Source organism: Ctenopharyngodon idella, chromosome 17 (genome assembly GCF_019924925.1).
Source record: "Ctenopharyngodon idella isolate HZGC_01 chromosome 17, HZGC01, whole genome shotgun sequence".
Classification (NCBI taxonomy): domain Eukaryota; kingdom Metazoa; phylum Chordata; class Actinopteri; order Cypriniformes; family Xenocyprididae; genus Ctenopharyngodon; species Ctenopharyngodon idella.
Window position 1 is genome coordinate 19,329,444 of NC_067236.1, and position 19,297 is coordinate 19,348,740.

General features: G+C 35.7%; 1 protein-coding gene and 2 long non-coding RNA genes across 6 annotated transcripts in view; 2 read left to right on the forward strand and 1 right to left on the reverse strand.

The window, feature by feature from the left end:
• LOC127498765 (adhesion G-protein coupled receptor G2-like) overlaps window positions 1-11,791 on the forward strand; it is a 210,597-nt gene extending 198,806 nt beyond the window's left edge. For 3 of the 4 annotated variants that reach the window (XR_007925967.1, XM_051868483.1, XM_051868467.1), the window contains 2 exons: window positions 10,358-10,641; window positions 10,808-11,791. Coding sequence is in view for 3 of the 4 variants with exons in the window: in XM_051868483.1 (XP_051724443.1) it covers window positions 10,358-10,641; window positions 10,808-10,944 (421 nt within the window). In the remaining variant the exon portion in view is untranslated. Of the gene's footprint in view, window positions 1-9,468; window positions 9,557-10,357; window positions 10,642-10,807 lie in introns of all 4 variants that reach the window. The other variant, XM_051868468.1, reaches the window with a different exon arrangement.
• LOC127498769 (uncharacterized) overlaps window positions 1-19,297 on the reverse strand; it is a 102,410-nt gene that overhangs the window by 76,294 nt on the left and 6,819 nt on the right. The gene's annotated exons all lie outside the window — the stretch shown is intronic.
• Window positions 5,983-6,620, forward strand: LOC127498772 (uncharacterized). Its single transcript, XR_007925973.1, has 4 exons — window positions 5,983-6,093; window positions 6,189-6,225; window positions 6,315-6,415; window positions 6,504-6,620. It is a non-coding gene; the product is annotated as an uncharacterized LOC127498772 (long non-coding RNA).

Sequence of the window (19,297 nt, forward strand, 5' to 3'; positions counted from 1 at the left end):
TTAAAATTCTCACACACGGATGAAGAACATATTTGGTTACTGAAAATGCAAAACACGAAAACACAGTGTGAAATTCAGCTAACAACTTCTGCATTATTTAATGTGGTTTAATGTGTTATATCTCTGAGAGCCTCTCATGTGATTGTAATGAAGCTAATAAAATGTCTTAATCATGATGGACTTTCAGTGGCTCCAAAAACATTTCAAATTAGTCAAACGTGTAAAAATGTAATTATCAGTCATTAAGTGACAAAATATCACAGCAAGTGCCATTTATAGAAAGGAAAGAAAGACAAAAACTTTATAAACATATCAGATAAAATTTTGTTCTATGAATAGTGGTTAAACTTGACATTTTCTGTATGAGAATCGAACTATTGCAAAATAATCTAATTACTGAATAACCACTAATAAAGGTTATACTTTGGAATCTTGTTAATTTTGTTAAATATAATTGTACACTTACATTGCTCTCTGTAAACAAATATGACTTGATAAACTAGACTTGAATGTAAATGAACGTTAAAGCCCAAATAATCATGATTTGCATGTCTGCAAATGAAGCGTATGTCATTGTTCCAGGGGCTCTGACCTGCGTATCATAATCGCACAGCTTCACGTGTGAACGGATGAAACTCTCCTCTCTCCTCTTGGACTGTGGACTTTTCATCTCAAGAATGTAAGAAAATGGTTCAAGATTTAAGATTTATTTTCAGTGCCTGTAGAAAACAAAATTCCACTCGTGTCTCTATCAGGCTGTTTTTGGGAATTATGTCTCGACAAAATCAGAATTTGCTGTGGCTGATGATCGTCTGTTGTGCTTCATGCCAGATAAGTATGTTGCTTTTAAAAAACGAATTTATTACATTAAAGAGAAATATGTATTTTAATGCACAATGTGGAGGGGGAAAAAAAACGCCCGACAAAGTAGAGTGCATTCAAATCATTTAATGCACAGCTGGCAATGGATTATCCCATTTATACCATGGTCATTTGCCATCATTGAGAAGTTAAACCGGTTATTGATGTTTGCAGTGCAATATTTGACATGAAGTGTAAAAATGACGGTTATGTTCGTCAGTTACGGCTCGTTAGATCAAGTATTCTGCCCGCTTTGAATCAGACACAGAGATGTAGTGCGTAAGATTACATTTATTTCAGTCAATAAATTACAGCATTGATTTGAATTAATTATCGAGAGAGAGAGAGAGAGAGAGAGAGAGAGAGAGATGCGCGTGTGAATTACCTGGGTCTGTTCAGCGTCTCTCTCTCTCTAATAAGCTGGTTAATTACTTCAAATTAAGTATTCAGACAGACCATGCTATAAATGCCAGTGAATATGTTGTTTGGTGCACATTAGAAAACAAATTTATATGTGAACAAAAAATAACATGATTTAAAAAAAAAAAAAGATGACTTGAAATTTCTAAATTTTGAAATCTAAAATAAAGTTTTATACCATGTTATACATTACATAACATTACATAATATCCTTATATGTTGTTTTTGTGCAGCCTGTTCAAAAATACTGAAAATCCAAGTCAGTTCGACAGATACATGCTTCTGGAAAACAAGTATCCCAGCAGATGAAGGTAGATGTAAAACTGGTAACTATGACTAGGTGTGAATATTACATATTTACTGTCTGAAATCACTTGTGACGAATGACAAACTTTCTTCCAGCTACAAATCTGACATGTCTATCACCTTATGGTACACTTGATGAGAATTCTCACATGAACGTCACACTAAACATCTCATCCCAGGGTAAAACCTGTGATTTTTTATTTATAAACCATTCTTGAGTTCAAAGCTCTTTAAAGAGTATTTTTTTCAACAAATGTAAAATGTTCTCTCTGATTTCAGGACAGTGTAAAACATACAGTTTCAACATAACAAACAACAGGGATCAATGTGAAGTCAGAATGAATGAGACGTTTGCAGGCATAAAGCTGTGGATATTCCCAAATGATCATTGTCTGGCACCGTTTGAGTTGAATCAACTAGGTGCGTGTCATCCTACAACAGACGCAGTGTTAGTGTTGAAGATTTTAGTTTTGTTGCTTTTTTTTTCTTTCCAAGGTCCAAATCCACAACAACCCTCACACACACCACATAAATATAAATGTACTTTTCACAAATTCATGTTTTTCATGACCCTAACACACCCACACCACAAAGTTTGGATAAAGTTTGTATGTTCAGTTGTTTGAAGTAATGCTGTTCATGCAAGCACTGAGTTTGAGTTTAGAAGAGCAGATCATTGAACAATAACAGACTATTTTAGATAACTGTCTGAATAAACTGAATATTGTAAATACGCAGTGCACATCATTCTCAGAGATTCTGACCAATGACATCTAAGCCGTGTCATCATCAGATGTGTTTCTGACCTCATCCCACGCTTGTTCTTTGTTTTCTTAGGGGTGCGCCGATTGATCGGCTACCGATTAGGGCTGTCACGATAACCGCAATATCGTAATACCGCGCTATTGACGAGCCAACCGCAGAGGACTGCAAATACCGCAGCAACCACGATATTTGCATGTTTTCTATTTTTTGAAAGATTATGTCCTTCTCGTTTTACACTTCATGCATGTGTACTAAATATTAAATAACTTAATAATAATAGCATAATGTGTACCATGGAGATTTGTAAAGAAGCTCCGTAGATTTGCACTAAACAAGCCTAAACAGACAGTGAATGTGAGAGAGATCGACTGAGCGCGTGCGTCTGTCCTTCAGGCCGGGACAAAGGTGAAAAAAATGTTGTCGTGTCCAAGGATAGCGAAATCTCTGTCTTAGCAAGCCTCGTTACACATATACACACACACACACACACACACGGCAGTAAAACTGCATATCACGCTATTGAGCCACTCAAAAAAACCACAAGGGAAATTCCTTAACCGCGACAGCCCTACTACCAATCGCTATCGGCCGATAATCGGCATTCTCTCAATTTGCCGATCTCAGAAATCAATCTCATGCTGACGACGCAAAAAGTTGCGCACAGATCGTGAAAGGTTTGGCGTGACATGCTTGCAGCGGTGCCGTCTCAGTCTCTTTTGGCACGGGTAAAATAATTATAATGCCAAAGGTTAGATACACTTCATACATCTTTAAATATCAAATAACTTTTGACAAATCAGTCATTTGAGAACTTTCTGTGAGAAGTGAATTCACAGATGGCGTGTCAAAATGGTCACACTTGCGGGGCAGTGTTGCATCGTCACTAGAGTTTATAATTAGCATCTTTTTAAGTCTTACCAGTTTAAACATTCAAGTGTTTTTAAAACACGCTCTCTAAGACACTCAGGCACACTCAAAGTGCGCACACATAACCGCCTCACACTGGCACGCTGACCATTTTTAACTTCATTAAACAAGCAAAAGAAGATTTGGAGTGTCCTAAGTGCACCTGGCTAGAGCCCCTCCCACACTACATTAAACTGTTTATTCAAAGCAATGAAATAACATGACTGTCTGTACAAAAAAAAGTGCATATCGTTTAAACTGAAGTTTATAAACCATATATGATTTCGTAAATTGTCTAAACAGTTATGAACAAAACAGCATCATGAATTTTTGCAGAGCTTAATACAAAGAGCCAAAGCGCCGATCACACAGAGTACTTTGTGTTTAAAAACATGAGATGCAGTAGAATAGAAAAAACCCACAAAGTCTCGAGACTTGTTTTTTTAAAAGTTGAACTTCTTTAACTTTACATGGCTTTCTAATCATGCAGCTCTTTTGAGACGAGAGTGCAGTGGTCAAAGATGTCCATCTAGCGCTTGTTAAAAAAAAAAAAAATAAAAAAATGGAAAAGCAGTGCAGAAAATGCATTCTGACGCAACCTAGATCTTTTTTGTGTCAATACCCAGCCCTAATAATAATAATAATCTGTACAATATTGTGATCGTTATTTGTTTTGTTTTTGTGCACAAAAAGTATTCTCGTTGCTTCATAATATTAAGGTTGAACCACTGCAGTCACGTCAATGGTTTTAAGAACGCCTTTAGTACCTTTCTGGACCTCAAAAGGTGCAATGTCATTGCTGCCTATGTGTGGATCAGATGTGTGGATAGCACAGTGTTACATACCGTTAGCTAACATCTATGAGCTGCCCTGTTCTGCACTGGTTCTCCTCACACACAACTCAATGTGTCTCCTCTGACCGTTGTTCTGTCCCTGCTCTCTTGGCCACATAGCAGGCAAATTCTATGGCTGTGGTCCGTAATACGAGTATGAAAAAACATTTACAATTTCCTCAGCTTACAAACTGTCATTGTGATCCATTGTTTTCCTATTGTTTAAATTGACTGCAGTCCCTCCCATAATGTCACTTCCGGTTTGGCATTTTTCAGATGTGGAAGTAAAATTTTCTCACAAAAAAAAAACTCCAGTAGCCTCAGTAGCGTATTTATAGGTATATTTTAAAGAAAATCTAGTTCCTACATTATTTTTCTATTCTGAAGCTCTAACCTGCAATATGCCCTTTAACAAGCACCCGCCACCCCCGCTTAGTACCTCTGATTTGGTTTGGGCCACTGCCCCTCAAAATGTCTGTGCAGTGTGCACGGCCCTGGATTTGATAATTATGTTCAATTATTTGTCATGGTCTCTTGAGATTGTTTGGAAATCCCTCCTGTTGATCCTGAAGAGAGATGTAGAAATGCTTCATACAATCACACATGCAGAGGTAAGTGTGTGACTTAAGATTTATAAACTATTTTTCAGTTTCACACCCATCAAAATGTTCAATATCAAAATAAATATAGTGCAACATGTAAACTGACAGCATATTTCTTTAGTGAAAATTCACTAAGGTATTAGTCAATTTATATGTCATTGATAAATGAGAACTATGATGAACAAGCATCTAAATATTATAATGCTGAAACTATGACGTTCATAGATTTATAAATAAGCAACACCTGATATATGAAATCACTTTCAATTATTTTACAATTAAATGAAATCCATCCCTTGTTTATTTCTGTTGAAGAGGAACAAAGCACATACATTCTGAGTTTAAAGAACAAAACATGGACGTGTGTGACCTGCAATAAGAGTCAAAACGGTGATGCATCTGAAGGGAATGAAAATGGGCATCTTAAACCACATGAGAAGACGTATAATATGATTATAGCTGGTTTAGAAGACGAGGATGGAGATGTTGATTCCTCCAAAGCATCGTAAGTGTGCAGTTTCCAGTGACTTCAAATAACTCCATTACAGAATACCAAGTGATTAAACTGGTTTTGCAGGGACGTCTTGGATTATTTGGATATTCTATTGGAGCAGATGAAAAACAACAACACAAGGGATGCAGGGCTTGCCATAGGGAACGCTATTGGTGTTCTCCAAATACAAGACAACAACACAGAAACCAAAGACACATGCTACGCTTCAGATCCGAACATTGTCAACGTAACGCCTCAAAAATGATTACCATGTCCACCTAGGCTAGGATTATTCATTAATCAATGTTAATTCTTTGTTTCACAGGTTGTTGATTGTCAAAGTGTCCCAAACGTTTCCTGGTCTGTAAAGATTTCCAAGGAGGCCTTTAATAAATCACGTTTGGAAAACAATGGAAATGCGTTTCTTGGAGTTCTACGGTTCAATAATATGGGAAACAAGGTACTTGCACTTAAAAGTGTAAAAATTCTTTGTTTGAGCATTTTAAGGAATGTTTAAGGGATAGTTCACCCAAAAATAATTGCAATTCTGTCATTATACTCTGTTATAATGATTATAATAAGTAGAATTTTTCTATTGTATTTACACACAGCTCTTTTCATGACACAAATCTGTATAAAAAGCTTAAGATTCTATTTCTAAAACTTATTTTTTTGTGTTCCAATGAAAATATATCAGCATACGAGACATTTTTTCAGTGAACTATTCTTTTAACAAAAGCTATCTATTGTATTCACACTTTTATGTTTGATTTGCTTTATGCATGTTTCCTGATTTAGAATCAAACTAAAAAGTGTTTTGAACAATGAGGTTTATGGAATAACGATGAAGGCCAATATCTCCAACCTTACCAACAATATTGAAATGCTCTTTAAACAGAAAAATCTGGTAAAGTAGTTTTTTTTTTTTCTTCCCCCCAAAACATTTTTCATTATAAAGAGCAATCACTGTGAAAGCAAAATAAAAATCAAACGTTCTTACAGGTCGGTGAGGCGTCCTGCAGTTCTTGGGATGGAAAAGGTAAATTCATTTATGGCTGTATTGATCAGTTCCAGTCAACAATCCTAATGCATTTTATATAATTAATTCCTCACTGTCTTTCTTCAAAGGAAATCTTACATGGACGACGTCTGGCTGTGAGACTGTAAAAATCGACAATAACACCATAAAGTGCTCGTGTTCACATCTGACGTTCTTTGCAGTGCTGATGGTGAGAAGCTTCTCAGAGTTTCCTTTAAAGACCCCATGAAATCAATATCGCAGTCTATAAGTTCACATATATTTCTCTGATCTCTCAGTCTCCTCCAGATGCAAATAGAAACATCACACAGTATGTGGATTCATTGAGCTTCATCACTTCCATCGGCTGTGGCATCTCCATGTTTTTTCTGTCCGTCGCTCTGTTCATGCATTTCCTGTTAAGGTAGAGTATCTTAAAGTTTAACATCTTGTTACTTTAAAGGGATAGTTCACCCAACAATGAAAATTATCCCATAATTTACTCACCTTCTAGGTGTATATGACTTTCTTCTTTCAGCCAAACACAATCTGAGTTATATTTAAAAAAATATATATCCTTTTCCAAGCTTTATAATGGGAGTGAAAGGTGCCATTTTTTTTTAAGCCCAAAAAAGCGCATCCATTTATCAAAAAAAGAAATCCATCCAGCACCAGGGGGTTAAAAGGATTAGTTCACTTTGAAATGAAAATTAGCCCAAGCTTTACTTACCCTCAAGCCATCCTGGGTGTATATGACTTTCTTCTTTCTGGTGAACACAATCGGAGAAATATTAATAAATATCCTGACGCATCCGAGCTTTATAATGATAGTGAACGGGACCAACGAGTATGAGCCGAAGAAAGTGTTTTTATCCACATCCATCCATCATAAACATATTCCACACGGCTCCGGAGGGTTAATAAAGGCCTTCTGAAGTGAAGCGATTCGTTTGTGTAAAAGAAAAAAAAAAAAAATCCATATTTAACAAGTTATGGGGTAAAATATCTAGCTTCCGCCAGACCACCTTCCGTATTCAAGTTACGAAGAAAGAGTAAACTGGCATCGCGTCAGTTACACTTTTTCTGTAAGTTGAATAGGGAAGGCGTAGGACGTAGCGTAAGCTTTTTGCAAGAGTTTTACACTTTCTTTGTACGTTGAATACATAAGGCAGTCTGGCGGCAGCTAGATATTTTATTTCATATGTTGTTAAATATGGATTTTTTTTTTTTTTTTACACAAACGCATTGCTTCGCTTCAGAAGGCCTTTATTAACCCCCCGGAGCTCGGATGCATCAGGATATTTATTAATATTTCTCAGATTGTGTTCATCAGAAAGAAGAAAGTCATATACATCTAAGATGGCTTCTTTAATAGAGGCCTTCTAAAGTGAAGCAATGCATTTTTGTAAGAAAAATATCCATAATTATAACTTTATAAACCGTAATCAATAGCTTTTGGTAATGCCCATCCGCTCGTTCACGAGAGAGTCGAGTTCCGGCGTATGACGTAGGAGTAGCGTAAGCTCAGGTGAGAGTAGACGCCTCTCGCGGTTCAAACAAATAGGGCTGTGCAACAAACTCAAGCTCCTCCGACATTTCTCTTTTTAAAAATTCTCATCCTAAGACCGGTGTTTTGTTTTGCTCTATCCTCAACGCTTCTGTTTTCATCAATACATCTTGCGTTGGGTCAGAGGTCACTATTCAACCAGAACTAGACTCGTGTACGGCCATTACCGGAAGCCAGTTATTATAGTTTATAAAGTTGTAAATATGGATATTTATCGGAAACGGGTACCTTTTTACATTGTATCTGGGAGTGTAGCTTAGTTAAACCATTCTGGAAACAAGTTATAGATGCCATAAGTTGCTGGTATGGCTCCACAATATCTCTAACACCTCAACTGTGTTTACTGGGTGACAAGTCTCAATTACCAAATGTTTCTAAGTGTGTACTTTCTGTTATAACGGTATGTATTACAGTGGCTAGCAGGTTTATTCTGAGACACTGGAAGACAGTGAAAGCCCCAGAACTGAAAGATTGGGCTAGTGCAATGATAGAAATTGCTTCTTCCGAATCTATGCTCAATAGAGTAAATGGTGTAAAAGAGGATGGGTTGTCTCCTTGGGAAGAGTTCTGGACATATATTACAGTAACAACTCAAAATGAATAGATTGACACTTGGTGAAATGTCTTGTATTGTACTTTCTTTAATATTCCAACTGTGCCTGTAGAAATCTGGAACCCTGTATTATTATTATTGCAATGTTGTACTTTTGTTACCCTTTCACCTTCCAAAAGCAATAAAAACTAATAAACTAAATAAAAAAATAAAAAAATGGATATTTATCTTACAAAAATCCATCCCTTCGCTTCAGAAGGCCTTTATTGACCCCCTGGAGCCGTACGGATTACTTTTATGATGGATGGGTGCGCTTTCTTGGGCTTCAAAAAAAAATTCATTGGCATTATAAAGCTTTGAAGAGCCAGGATATTTTTTTAATATAACTCTGTTTCACTGAAAGAAGATAGTCATATACCTGAGATGGCTTGATGGTGAGTAAATCATGGAATAATTTTCAGTTTTGGGTGAACTATCCCTTAAGTTCTCTGACCAATTCACCCTTCGCCGGGAGTTTGATTGACAGGCAATCTGACCAATCATAACACAGAATCCACCATTTTGTCCAACAAACAAAGCAGACAGGAGAGTTAGTAGATCAATGTCGGTGGACTAGTGAGCGCCATGGCTTGTCAGACGTAGCTACAGTAACTAAGCGTAACTCTTTGCAAAGGGTCAATTGCGTTTGTTCATCTTTTGGATAAAAGTGTCTGCTAAATGCATAAATGCATGTTACAAATACAGGTTGTTTTTATATTTGAACAGGAAAGCCAAATCAAATCAGGCCACGAAGATCTTGATCAACATGTTTGTGGCTTTGTTTCTCCTGAATTTATCCTTTTTGTCAAACGAGAGCGTCGCCAACACAGAAGTCAAGGCTGCGTGTGTCTTCATAGCACTGCTCATGCATTACTCCATGCTGACTACATTCACCTGGTTCTTCATTCAAGCTCTTCATATGTACTTATGGCTCATCAGACAGAACATCACCATCACAAACTACGTGAGGAAGATCACCGTGTTCGGCTGGAGTGAGTTACATGAACAAAACACCTGTTATAGTTTATTTCAAGTAATGAAAATGCTTCTTTTGATGTTTTTGGTCTTAGTGAACCACAATAACCTGATCTCCATGTGTTTTCAGCACTTCCATCTCCTATAGTCGTAGCTGTTGCTTTTGTAGGAGGATATAAAGTATTGATTATAAACACGTCTGGAAAGACCACAAGAATGTAAGTTGTTCTGATGTCATGAATTAATGAAGCTTTAAAGCGCCCTTATTGTATTGTTTTAAAAGTTCCTCATGTTGTTTTGGAGTCTCCTACAACAGGTTACACTGCATCCAAGGTCAAAAAACACTTTTATTTTCTCATAATATCCACTGCAGCATCAGCTCTTTTCTCAGTGTCTGAAACATCTCAATCAAGGATTCGGTCTCTCTAAACCCCGCCTTTCTGAGAGCTGCTCTGATTGGTCAGATGGCCCAGTCTGTTGTGATTGGTCAGAAACCCAACCCTCATTATCATATATGAATTTCAGCACTTGATATACAGTGATACGTTAAAAACGACGGCATCGTTACTGTTCGTATCAATCTCATCAAAGTGGATTTGCTTTGGCAGCAGAAAACAGCATCTTCTCGACATGAACAACACGAACCAAACTCTTCCAGTCTCAGATACAACTACAGTGTTTGAGGGCGGGGCAAAGTAGACGCTGTTCACCGGCAGCCAATGAAGACCATAGGCGGGCATTATGCAAATTAGTTATGTACAAACCTATGTAGGTTCAGCAGGAAGTGAGACTGAATTACTGACGACTCGTTTCAGGCAATTCAGAATCGCTTCTTTTTTTTTTCTTTTTTTTTTTTGGAGACAAAAACTCCATTTATCTTTGATCTTCAAAACTTTGCAAAGCTTTTACAATCACAAACAGCTTTATTACACAATACACGAAAAGTAATATCCCAAAAAAGCATAATAATGGCACTTTAAGTGTCTTCTTAATTATATTTCACCCTCTTCTAATTATAGGTGCTGGATTACAGATCCTTTAATTCACTACATAGTGAACATTGGCTACTACACCTTTGTCTTCATCTTCACGGCAGGAATCTTCATCATGATCGTCACTAAGATTTTCCAAGCCCGACACATAAAAGCTCCTGACGGCAAGAGAAAGACGTTCAGAAAGCAGCTCATGATGGTGTTGAGTTTGTTCCTGCTCTTCGGCCTGACGTGGGCTGTGGCGTTCTTCAGTTATGGAGTGATGCGCATTCCCTCATATTACATCTTCACTGTGCTGAACTCGTTTCAGGGTAAGAAACAATCACAAACTCTATTTTTCCAACAGATTTCAGCAAATTATTTAAATTCATTCATTAATGATTTTAATTGTTTGTTTTTTAAATGTAATTAATTATAAGGGGTTATAATGGGAGTTAGAATTAGCAGAAATAATAGTCTCTGATTTTTTTTCTCCAGGGTTTTTCCTCTTCCTGTATTACTACCACATTCACAATGACATAGAAGGTCGTTTCTCTGATGATCCAGAAAGGTCCAGCTCCACCACAACCATCATTCAATCCAGAATTAATGCTGTGGAAAATCTTTATAATTAGCATAATTAAGACAGAAACCCATGTTGTCTCTTAGACAGCTGATAAGTCAACAGTAGAGTGTCAGAATACTAGTCATGTTTAATATGCTGTACAGTTTAATATGTGTTCAATAATAATCTGTATCTAATATGCTGTACGGTGAGGGGATATAACTCATAATGGTATCATAAATGGAATTATTAGCTTTTAAGACACTTTAAACAAAAGTTCATTTAACACGTACATGAACATCATCACTGGAAGCTATTTTAAATTTTCTCGTATTGTAAGTTTAGGGTAATTGTAACTCTGGTTATGAAATATATTGTTTAACTGACTTTTGAATGTTTGAATTGTGCAGTGAACAGTAGGCTAGTAGTTGTAAAGATGTCAAGTAAAAAGGGTTTTGTTTCAAATAATTATGCAGTTTTCCGCTAGACTTTTATACTTTAAGCCATATTTCTGATAGCTAAACAAAAATGATATTGTTATACACTGCATTAATGATAATTTTTACTATTGCTCTCATAACGGCATGAATTTGTGCATTATATTCAATATTTTGATTTAGTCTTTCCACATATAAATATATTAATGGTTACGTTTCTTATTGCAGGTTTGTTTACAGTAATGTATTTGATATGCATTTATGATAGAGTGATATATGCCTGTGTAACACTAGAGGGCGCTGTGAGATTGTTCAGTGTAACTCATAATTGAGTCTGAGGCTGGCGTTGGAGATGTGAATGAGATAATTGAACACAGACTCAGTGTGACACACGTAGTTGCAGTTAAAACCACCTATTGACTCAATAATTGTAATTCACAGTGACTAATAAACTTCCTCTATCCAGTTGAATGAATTGAGCATTTCACCTGTTTCAAATGTTTCTTGAGCAACAAATCAGAACATTAGAATGATTTCTGAAGGATCATGTGACACTGGAGTAATGATGCTGAAAATTCAGCTTTGATCACAGGAATACATTTCTTTGATTGAAATCACTTTCCGGGTTTGGAAATAAGGCTACTTTATTTTGGGAAAAATCATAATCATGATTATTTTTGGTCAATAATAAAATCATGATTATTTAACACGATTATTGGGTGATATGATCTTATTTCATGATGAGTCATTTTAAATATCAGTGAAATTTCACAATTATCAATACTTCAGCAAAAACTAGTTAATAATAGTACTACAATAAGAACAAACAAATTACAAAAAAAAAAGTACAACATAACAAAAATACAAATTAAAGAGTGTTTTAAGTTTTTTTAAGGACGATGTACTAACAGTGGTATTCAGATAACAGCCTACAACAAAAAACTGAATAATCAAATGTAAAATAACACTGCATATTCTTACTGTACACATTAAATATTCATTCTTATTAAAGCTACTAAAGTTATTCAGTCAAGATCAGTGAGTGATTTTCCTGTCATTGGTTATTTGATTATCATTAATGACTGCAGCAGATTTATTAGGCTGCTGTCACTTTAAGAGCTGCACGGGTCTAATAAACTGTTACACAAGCGTTTTCTCTCTCAACTGTGTATGTTTATTTAAGACATAACCATCTGTGTTTATTTGAATTTGCATATCCATGTTTGGCTCCACACACAGAAAGCCGTCCGGAGAAAAGTGTCTCTTTTGCAGCTTAATGCACTTTTAATAACACTGTTTGGTATCAAACATGTCCCACAGTTTAGCAACAGTAGACTGCATTTTTACATGTACCCTCTGGCAACGTCCTGTGTATGTACATAAAATTATGAACCTAAAAAGGGCCAACTTTACTGAAATCACTCAAAACAAATGTCAAATATCTGTGATGATCATTACTGAAACTGTCTGTTATTGTGGGAGGATTGAATTGTGCTGAATATTAGTGATGTTAGATTTAAGCGTTACAATCCATGTTTGAACATGTGCGTATATCAGTGACACAAACTATACTGAACCTCTTTTAGAAAACAAATTTACATCTTCAGGATGAAACGAATGTCCGCACGCCTGAGGATTCAGATATTTACATGAGATCATTTGATATAACAGCTTAAAATTCACGCACACAGATGTAGAACATATTTGGTTACTGAAAATGCAAAACACGAAAACAGTATCAAAATCAGTTGACTTCTGCATTATTTAATGTGGTTTAATGTGTTTTATCTCTGAGAGCCTCTCATCTCATGTGATTGTAATGAAGTTGATAAAATGTCTTAATCATGATGGACTTTCAGTGGCTCCAAAAACATTTATTTAAATTAGTCAAACATGCAAAAATGTAAATATCAGTCATTAAGTGACAAAATAATCACAACAAGTGCCATTTATAGAAAGGAAAGACAACTTTATAAACATATGAGATTTAGTTTTTTCTATGAATAAAAATTTGATATTATCTGACTCTGAATCTAACTATAGCAAAATAATCTAAATACTGTCTAATAACCACTAATAAAGGTTATGATTTAATTGGAATCTTGTTTCTACTAATATTACATATAATTGTACGCTTACATTGTTCTCTGTGAACAAATATGACTTGATAAACTGGATCTGAATACTGAAATTCAGTTAAGTATTTAAGTGTCTTCTGATTGTCTAAAGCAGGGGTTCACACTGTGCGATTTTGTCCACGATTTAGCCGTCTGAGACAAATTTTGTAGATCCTAGGCTAAAATCTGAAGTCTTTGATCGATAGATTGACATTCACCGACAGCCGATTAATGACCGCTGCGATACAATTTTACCGCGACGGAATTCTGGCAGTGTCATAAGATTTGACGTACAGTCCTGCAGTGTGACTTCTACTACAAGGACCGTCAAATTGCCTTCGTTTTTTAAGACAAGCCATAATCATAATTAACACAAGAGATTTCTTGTTAGTAGGCCTGGGCGATAAAATGGTATCGATATTTATTGACGGTACGTCTTATTCGATAACAATAGAAAAAAAATGTTTGCTATAACTCTCGATATAGTTTCACTTAAATGCATTAAAATGTGAACAGACATGAAGTTCGGTTGCATGCACAACTTTCAAGCTCACTCCATCCCTGGATCACAAACAGACGCGCTACAAGTGACACGCAAACAAGTTGCTGTGGAGTTCAGGTGCGCAATTCGCCATGTGAGATCAGAACACACAAACACATGAAAATGAGTGCTGTACCTGCCGGCGACGAGGAGATTGTGAATAAAAAAGGACACATCAGCTCGTCAGTGTAGCAGTTTCATGGTTTTTGTCTTTTTGTCTTTTTTGTCCTTTTGTCTTACAGTTGATCTACTTCAAAGTTCGTCTTCAGAGAGCAGTTGGTATTAACAGCTGCACAAACAGTGTTTTCAATCACACAGTATCTTTATTTCTGTTACAAATATTCAAATTATCACAGAAGTACTGAGATAAAAGTTCATAGTTCAGATATAAATACTAATGTCTGTTATCGATCAAAATAGAGCAAATCAGCTTTTGAAAGAAACTTGAACGCGCTGAAAATGACGCATTAATCGATTACATTGTTTCACCACCAGGTGGCGATAAGTGACTGGTTAAAAAAATGCATTTGATGTTGAATCTTCATTCAACATATTCTTTCAAATATACACTGATTCATCCAGTAATGAAACAAGAGTATTTATGAGTGTGTCATTGAATCATACATCCAAACAGATTTCTTTTCAAATAATTAATTCAAATATATTTAAAATTTTAAAAAAAGACTGCAGCAATTAATATTTTGTCAGAACCTCTAGTAAATTGTTATTTCGTTTAGTTGACATTCAGAATTGTGATCTCGGTTTGAAGCAAATAAAAATAAATTCTCAATTTATCCAGAACTGTGCAGCTCTAAGTTTCTTTAACACTTATATTTTATATGAAGATTAAATAAATAAGAAAGATTTGTTTACATTTTACTTTGCTTTGTTTTAAAAATTATTTGTTGTTTGCCTTAATTAAAAATGCATTGGTTAAATTCAAACATTTTTTTTTACTAAAATTTTTTCAATAATTATCGATACCGATCAATATGAAACATTATATCGTAAAGGACTATTATAAGTTGCGCAGTGTGCACCCGGCTTAAATTATATTTCACTCTCTTCTAATTACAGATGCTGGATTACAGATCCTTTAATTCACTACATAGTGAACATTGGCTACTACGCTTTAGTCTTCATCTTCACGACTGGAATCTTCATCATGATCATCACTAAGATTGTCCAAGCCCGACGCAGAAGAGCAACTGACGGCAGGAGAAAGACGTTCAGAAAGCAGCTCATGATGGTGTTGGTGTGGGCGGTGGCGTTCCACGGTCATGGACAAATGTTCATTTCCTCATATTACATCACGTTGATCGTGTTGATCTCGTTCCAAGGTGAAAAACAATCACATACATCATTACATTTGGTTTAATAGAACGCTTCTATTTTTCCAACAGATTTCAGCAAATTATGTGAATTCATTCATTCACTTTTTTTTCTCAATATATAATTAATTATAAGGGATTATAATAGGAGTTAGAATTGGCAGAAATAATTGTCTCTGATTTTTTTTCCAGGGTTTTTCCTCTTCCTGTATTACTACCACATTCAAAAAGACATAGAATGTCATTTCTCTGATGATCCAGAAATGTTTGGCTCCACCACAACCATCGTTCAATCCAGAATTAATGCCGTGGAACCGGTTTATTATAACGAGCCCAATTAAGACAGAAACCCATGTTGTCTCTTAGACAGCTGATAAATCAACAGTACAGTGTCTGAATACTAGTCATGTTTAATATGCTGTACAGTGAAGGGATATAACTCATAATGGGATCATCAGCTTAAGACATATTAAACAAAAGGTAATTTAACACGTACATGAACATCATCAAGAAGATACTTTAAATTTTCTCGTATTGTAAGTTGAGGGTAACTATAATCCTGGTTATGAAATATATATTGTTTGACTGACTTTTAAATGTTTAAATTGTGCAATGAACTATTGCATTCAATAGTAGGCTAAACAAAGATGACAGGCCTACTGTTTTGTTTTTTTCTTCAGCGCATTAATGATCATTTTTACTTTTGCTCTCATAACGGCACGATTTTGTGCATTATATTCAATATTTTGATTTAGTCTTTCTACATATAAATATATTAATGGTTACGTTTCTTATTGCAGGTTTGTTTGCAGTAGTTTTGTATTTGATATGCATTTATGATAGAGTGATATATGCTTGTGTAACACTAGAGGGCGCTGTGAGATTGTTCAGTGTAACTCATAATTGAGTCTGAGGCTGGAGTTGGAGATGAATGAGATAATCGAACACAGACTCAGTGAGACACAAGTAGTTGCAGTTAAAACCACCTATTGACTCAATACTTCACAGTGAGAATCACAGTGACTAATAAACTTCCTCTATCCAGTTGAATGAGTTGTGCATTTCACCTGTTGATTTCAGATTTATTGGCTTTAATGTTATGGATATTTTTTTTGTTTGTTTGTTTTAATGTTCACTGAGGAACACAAATAACTTGACACTTCCAGTCAATCTCACGCTGCTAATAAATGCTGTTCTTTTGAACTTTCTATTAATCAAAGAATCCTGAAAAAATGCATGACGGTTTCCACTAAAATATGATGCAGCACAACGGTTTTCAACATTGATAATAATAATCAGAAATGTTTCTTGAGCAGCAAATCATCATATTAGAATGATTTCTGAAGGATCATGTGACACTGAAGACTGGAGTAATGATGCTGAAAATTCAGCTTTGATCACTGGAATAAATTACACTTTACTATATATTCACATAGAAAACATTTTAAAGGGGTCATGGCGTGAAAAATCTAATTTGCCTTGACATATAAGAGGTCTTTGTACACTAAAAAATCCTGCTATAGTTTAAAACATCCTCATTATAAACAGACCATTTATTTAATAAAGCTCCAAAAACGGCTCGTTTTGATATTGCGGGATTTGTGACATTGCAAATACTTTTGCATATGACTGCCTCCAGAGCAAGACATCAAGGAATAGTTATAAATCATCTCACTATAAACTAGGGCTGGACGATTATGGCCTAAAATCAAAACCTCGATTAACTGAACATTTTACTTCGATTACGATTAATGAACGATTATTTTGTTTCTGTTTTGGGTAATATAGTTCACTGACAAGGTTTATACTGTAAATATGATTGACTATTAAAGGTGGGATATTTTTTTTTCCTAATGAAAGAGTGATCTGACATAACAGCTCACTTTCAGCAGTTATTTTTGTAACATTTCTTACAGATTTCTGCTCGTTGTAAATCAGATACTGATACATTAGCACAGTACCAGTAATGAGAGCGATTGTGTGTGTGAATTAGTCATACCGTCTCTCTATTAATTGTGAAGCTGTGGGTTGTAAATAGTTCCTTCAAAAGTAGAAAAATATGTACTATAATAAGTTTTGAGTTTCTAAGCTATTTTAGTGATAAATCACAGGACAGCGCTGACAACCAGTCTCTGCGCTCCTCTCTGTGCACGTGATCTTCACGTTTTGCGCAGCTACTGTTTGTATGAGTGTTCGTGTCACAATGCAGCTGCGCGAGCACGGTAGCTCGGAATAATATACATCCAATCGTCTAAAATCGCTTGAATGTCCAAACTGGTAAACCTTAAAACAAATACAACTGACAAAGTTTAGTGAAGACGCAAGGTTCACCGCTCGCGCCATCACTATGTGTTGAACCGGCGTTCAACTCCGTGTTGCTTTTATGCCACTGACTGGACGGGGCGGAGTCACGTGTAATAACACGCAGTAGTATTTTTTTAAGGGGGAAGTATTAACAGGATTAAAAAAACGAAATAACCGACATGGGAAAATTACATCAGTTAGAGGTTCTGAATTACAGTTTAGATTACTTTTCGATTAATCGTCCAGCCCTATTATAAGTCCCGCCCACTGGCGTTCAGTCGCTTCACATCAGCAAACAGAATCAGCAAACAGAATTCATTACAATAACTGATGCTGTCTACACTAGATACAGTACAGTACACAAATGAGTGTTCAGTTTCTGACAAACCCCACACGCTTGAGTCTGTCGACAACAGGACAAATGGAAAAGTGAAAGAATGTTCACTTTGATCGTCCAGTTTAAACAGCTGGTTTGCGTCTCTGTAGAGACTTCAGAAGATTACCAGTGTCAGAAACAAGTGGATGGTTCATTTTAATGGCGTCCCGGATCACATCGGAAGATTATATGTAGGGCCCTATGATTTCCGCGATGCAGAAAACATGGACGGAATCGCGGAATCCAATCATAAAAACTGAATTTAGTATATAATGCGGAATGTCACGGAATTTGTCAAATTTTTTAGAAAAAAACCGAGGTGGTATTGCCGGCGTGACCGCCGACCCGAGGGAGTTAAAACAGAAAACAGAATTTGGTCAAAATAAAACAGAATTTGAGGGGAAAGAATAAAACATATCATAGGGCCCTAAAAAATGTAATTTTTTGTTAAACTTTTAATAAATTGTTGGTAAATTGAATAAGTTTCATTATTAGACATGCTTTTTGATTACTAAAATTTAATTTAACCATTAAAATGGAGTCCAAACAAAACGGAATCCAGGAAAATTAAAACGGAAAAAACGGAATTTGGGAAAAAATAAAACGGATTTCATAGAGCCCTATATATGTTTGTTCGGAGCATTTTGTTTTGTCAGTGAGCCACAGTGTAATGGAGAGTTCGCAAAGAAACTTTTGTTGAAAGATGAAGCAGCAACTGTTTTCAATCTGACAGCAGCTGAATCACAAACTGTGTTGTCTGTAAATGAGTTTTTCCACATATATTTGTTTTTGTTTTTTTATTAACATGATCAGTGAACCTCAAGGAACATATTAAAATAATTTAGAAATGTCTTTAAATTCTATATTTCAGTTTATTTCAATATTATAATATTTCTGTTTCTACTGTATTTTTATCAAATAAATGTAGTATTATAGTATAGTAAATGTACTAAAAAAGAGACTTCTTTCAAAAACAAAAAAATCTTACCAACCCTGAGCCTAGAGACCTGAAGACCACAGAGGACTCTTAATAATTTATACTACATTGACATGCACAGTCAGCCTTGATAATATGTTTACTGGCAAAAAACAACAGTTGATTCTTACTAAAGCATCAAGAACAGAAGTTTCGTGCATTCAACAAAACCTTATACTGATGAGTTAGAGACCACACTGTCCGGACAGAGATGTTTGTTTCCTCAAATTCTAAACGCTCATCTGCCTGGACAAGATATGGCAGGATTCTGCCTGTGTGGCTTGAGTTCTTCTCCAAATCATCTCACTGGAGACAGGGAAAGACCAGGAAAAGGACTGCGG